This window comes from Emiliania huxleyi (assembly GCF_000372725.1).
Source record: "Emiliania huxleyi CCMP1516 unplaced genomic scaffold EMIHUscaffold_222, whole genome shotgun sequence".
NCBI lineage: Eukaryota > Haptophyta > Isochrysidales > Noelaerhabdaceae > Emiliania > Emiliania huxleyi.
Window position 1 is genome coordinate 127556 of NW_005200401.1, and position 4838 is coordinate 132393.

Sequence of the window (4838 nt, forward strand, 5' to 3'; positions counted from 1 at the left end):
TGGCATCGATCAACTTGATTTGCGCCGCCCGCCCCTCTGGCCAAGGCCCTCTTGGTACTGTCCGCAGAGCCCCGCATGCAGCCCCACAAGCTTAGCGTCGGTGAGCCGGCGTGTAGGGACGCTTGGGGGCGCAGCAGCCGAGCGCTGCTTGGGCGGCGGACCCTCCGCACAAGCGGGTCCGCACGGCGAAGCGTCCATACGAGCCGCCGGAAGGGCCGCCGCCAAAGCACCGCTCGGCTGCTGCGCCCCCAAGCGTCCCTACACGCCGGCTCACCGACGCCGAGCTTGTCGGGCTGCCTGCCGGGCTCTGCGGCCAGTACCAACAGGGCCTCTGCCACAAGGGCGGCAAGTGCAAGTGGAGGCACGAGCTATGGCCAGGGCTTCAGGAGCGGCTCCGCACGGCGAAGCGCCCGCTCGAGCCGTTCGAAGGGCCGCCGCCAAAGCGGCGCTCGGATGCGGCGCGTGGCCCTCCGTCCTCCGCCGCCGCCGCCGCCGCCGCCGATAGCGCGCCGCCCAACGCGCCCGCCGAGGCCGCGGTCCTGCTCTGCGGCAACACGCACGAGTGCGACGGAGGCGCCTTTGGCTGCATTCTGCCGGCAGGCCACGGCGGGCCGCACGATTTTACGCTGCCGGCCAAGCGGGCTCGCTGCGAGAAGCGCCCGTTCGACCCGGCGACGCCCGCCTTCCAGACCGCCGCCCCCGCCGCCCCCACCGCCCCCGCCGCCCCCGCCGCCCCCGCCGCCCCCGCCGCCACTTGCTGCGAGTGCGGCACTTTGCTCGACGATGAGGCGGGCGAGGTGATGGCGCCCTCCGTCGGGTGCGACGCCGGTGGCTGCTCGCGCTGGGCTTGCCTGGCGTGCGCCGGCTTCAGGAGCGAGGCGGAGGCGGGGCGCAAGACGTGGTTCTGCACGCTTCACGCGCCGGCGGTGGTGGTGGTGGCGGAGGCGGAGGGCATGCGCTTGCACCTCTCCAGCAGCAGCAGCACCGGGTACAGGGGCGTATCGAAGAATTCTGGCGGCTTCCGAGCGCAGCGCAAGGTGGACGATAGGCCTAGACACATCGGCACTTTCGGCACGGCGGTGGAGGCGGCGGTGGCGTATGCGCGGGCGGTCGGCGAGGAGGGGCCGGCGCCACCGCCGCGCCCCGCGAAGCGCCCGCGCGAGTCTGCCGCTGCGCCCGCGCAAGAGCCCACCGCCCCTTCCTCCGCTCCCGCCGCCGCCGCCGCCGCCGCCGCCTCCCCCTTTGCCCCTGCCGCGCCATCCCTGCCTCCGAGCCGCCTGTTCGAGCTCCTGCCCGACGGGCGCACCGTCCACAAGGAGGCGCCTCCCGACAATGGCGGCATGGCGGCCGTCGCCGAGGCGCTCGGGCGCATCGGGCTGCAGTCCTACGCTGCCGCGTTTGACTCCGAGGGCTACGACGACATCGAGTTTCTGCTCGGGCTGGACAGCGCCGAGCGGGCAGCCGTGGCGACGGCGACGGGCATGGACGCGAAGCCGGGGCACGCGGGGAAGTGGGTCAAGTTCGGCTTCGGGGAGCCCTGACACACACCTATACGCGTTCCCTGGCGTGCCTCCCTTGAGCTTGATTGTTGTCTAAGTCTATAGGTGACATTCGATTTGTGTTGTTTGTTCTGACTGAGCCGGCGTTCTCTCATGTCTCTGTGTACCTAGCTCGGTTCGTGTTAGCCGGTGGGTGTTTGCTTTGTCTGTCTGGGTGCCCCACGGACAGTAAAGAAAGAAAAGAAAGAAAGCAAACCCAAGGGAGGGTAGCGCCGGAGAGGACGAGCGCGCCAGGCATTCTTTTTGTCCCGCGTGTAAAATTCTTTTTGTGGACAATGGCGGCGTCGAGCGCCTCCGCGATGACGGACGTCGTGAAGACGGCGGAGGAGAGCTGCTGCTCGCGATGGGCGACTAGGGGGACTACACGCCCGCGATTCCCGAGGAGGTGACCGCGCACTTCTTGGCGCAGTCGGGCTTCCAGGCGACGGACGAGCGGCTTGTGCGGCTCGTGTCAGATGATCTCTCCGAGAAGAGTCGGAGGGACCTTGGCGCCGGGATCACGAGGAACTTGCAAGTCGTGGCCGAGGCGGCGACGGGAGCGGTGCAGAGGTGGATCCAGCTCAATGATGAGGCTACGGCGCGCATAATGAAGAGAGAGGAACACATCGAGTGGCTGAGGAAGCTCTTCGCTGGGTGGAAGGAGGCCCGGCCGGCCTTGAGGGAGTCGCGGAGGAGGAGGGATAACGCAGGCAACGCAGGGACGGGCCAACAGCCAGTGGGACGAACGAGGGCCGCGACGGCGGCTCAAGCGGGAGGGAGCGGAGACAGTGGGCAGCGAGCGAAGTGGGTGAGAGATGATGCTCCTTCTTAGGGAGCGGTTCAGCTGCTGGGCGGGCTTCAGGGTGGTGCTCACGCGAAAAGGAATCGACGCGATGTACAAAGCATACAAGAAGAGGAGAGAGAAGGGGAGGGGCACCAGTGATGACAAAACAGAACCTAGTGCAGACGAGAGCAGGGCAGACCCGGGGACTGGGGAGCCGGAGCAGACGGCATCGGCCGCCGAGGGAACGTTGGGAAGAGGCACGAGGAGGGCGGCGACCTCAACCGGCTATGGACGACCTGTCACCAGACGACGCAGGGCAGACGATGGTGAGGCGGAGCAGACGCGCAGGGCGAGACGAGGGAGGGAGCAGGACGTTGCTTCGTTGCGGAGATCAGCAGGAGGATGTACGAAAAGATTAGGAGCAGCAGGGACCCGAGGGACAATGTGGAAGACGGCTAGTGCTAGAAGTCCCCGCCACCGGGAGACAGGACGACCCCTGCTAGTCGCCAACCACACCCACAAAGAACCCTGCACAAAGATCGCACGGGCCGTGTTCCTTTCTACCCATCTCACAGTAGGGAGGTGTCCGTTTTTATTTATTTATTTCGTATTTTACTTTTTAGGGTGGTAAGCCTACACTCCAAGTGCTCCATGTCCTACCAAGTGCCTGCGCGTTTTGGGAGAGATAGATCCACATACATAATGACAGTATGTAAAAGGTGTGCGCAAGAGGATCCGCCAACTGGCCAACCATGCAAGGAATCGCGCCGCGCGCAGTGCGACGCACACCTAGCGCGCAGCGGCAGCGCGCGCCAGTCCCGTCCACCCGGAAAAACGCTCGAAACGTTAAGCCCCAAAGGAGTTGAGGGCGTCTCAGTCCCAATCTACGCTCAAATCCGCGTCCCACCACCAGCCCTTCCCGCGAGCCAGGGTGCCCGCTGGGAAATCGCGGTCAAACGGCCTCACACTGCGCTTGCCGTTGCACTCGTTCCCGTCGTCGAGATGTGGCTGCCCGAGATTGTGGAACAAGCGCACCCAGCCGTGGCGCATAAAATCGGTGTTGCGGCGCCACGGCAGGTACCTGTTGTCGCGCTGCGTCCTCGCCTCGTCCGTGAGATCGCGTGCTCCAAACAGCTCCTCGATCGGCTTGCCCTCTTCTCGAAGCTCCTGGACCGAGCGCTCGCGCAGCCAGGCCGGCACGTAGCACGTGAAGAAGTCGTGATCGGGGTGGTCCTCGCAGTGGATGGTGCCGTTTCTCTCCTCGTCCTCGTACGTGAGCACCGCCACCCGCGGTGAAGTGCTGCTGGACTCGTCGGCCGCTCTGTCCACCACCCAACGGTCGAGGAGCGCCTCGTAGTCAATCTCCTCGTCGTCGAAGCAGCAGCCGAGGGAGAGGTCGATGTCGCGCAGCCGTCTTGCGCCGCGCAGGAACGCGGCGAGGCCGGTGGCGGAGTAGCCGCAGTGGACAAAGTGCACGCGCGCGAGCTGAGCGCAGCCGCGGGCAAAGGTCTCGAGAGCGTGCGTCTGCAGATTCAGGCCGTGGATGGCGAGAGAGGTCAGGTTCGGCGCCTGCTTGCTGAGCGACACCAGCGAGGGCGAGAAATCTCGGTACGTCATCACCATCGACAGGTCGAGGTGGCGGAGGCCCTCGCAGCAGGTGGCCAGCGTCTCAACCTCCTCAAACGAGACGCCGCCGCGCACGTTTGCGTAGCCGATGTCGAGGCCGGTGAGCGTGGGGAAGCAGCCGCCCAGCAGCGAGAGCGTGTTCTTGTGCCACGGCTCGGAGTGCGCGTCAGCCCAGGCGCCGCTGGGCCGCTCCAAGCCGAGGCGCAGCAGCTGAAGCACGGGGAGGTCGAGGCAGACCAGAGCGGGCAGCACGATCGGGCCAAGCCCAGTGAGGTCGAGGTGGGTCAGCGTCTGCTGGCAGCCAACGGCGCACATCATGAAGATCGAGGTGACTGAATCACGGGCCTCGCGTGTGCGGCGCCCTCGCACGTGCGGCGCGTAGGGGATGAAGCCTCCGCCGGAATCTTCGGACGGCTCATCGCTGAGCGCCTCGCAGGTGATGGCGAGGTGTGTCAGTCGCGTCTGCATAACGATCCACGGCTCGGGGCCGCGCTTCGCCGGTGGACGCCGCTCGGCCAGCCAGGAGGCGACCTTGTCAAGGCGGTCGATGCCGTTGCCGGCCCTCGCGGTGGTGACGACGCCGTCGGAGCTCGCGAGCGCGGTGGCGGCGATCGTCCGTCTCGAATCGGCGGGGCCGATCGCTGTGGGCGAGCCCCTCACCTCGTGAGGGATTGGGCTGAGATCCACCCGCAGCACCCGACAGCGGGGAAGCAGGCCCGTGAGTCGTGGCAGAATGCTTTGCGCACGCGACGCGTCCCGTGTGACACTGAGGGCGTCATTGATGTGCACCTTAGCACCAACGAGGAAGGCGGAGTCGTGCATCGCCGGGAGGAAGCACACACGCGGGACGGTGGTACCGCGGGATGACAGGGACGCCTCGGGGCCGGGAA

The 4838-nt window shown here is 66.7% G+C and overlaps 1 protein-coding gene across 1 annotated transcript in view; it reads left to right on the plus strand.

The window, feature by feature from the left end:
- EMIHUDRAFT_235566 (hypothetical protein) overlaps positions 1 to 1541 on the plus strand; it is a gene marked incomplete at both ends in the record, with an annotated part of 5712 nt that extends 4171 nt beyond the window's left edge. Inside the window, 4 exons of the mRNA XM_005779946.1 lie at positions 117 to 462; positions 574 to 661; positions 872 to 1109; positions 1317 to 1541. Of these exons, the coding sequence (XP_005780003.1) occupies positions 117 to 462; positions 574 to 661; positions 872 to 1109; positions 1317 to 1541 (897 nt within the window). The remainder of the gene's footprint in view (positions 1 to 116; positions 463 to 573; positions 662 to 871; positions 1110 to 1316) is intronic.
- Between the last annotated feature and the right edge of the window lie 3297 nt (positions 1542 to 4838).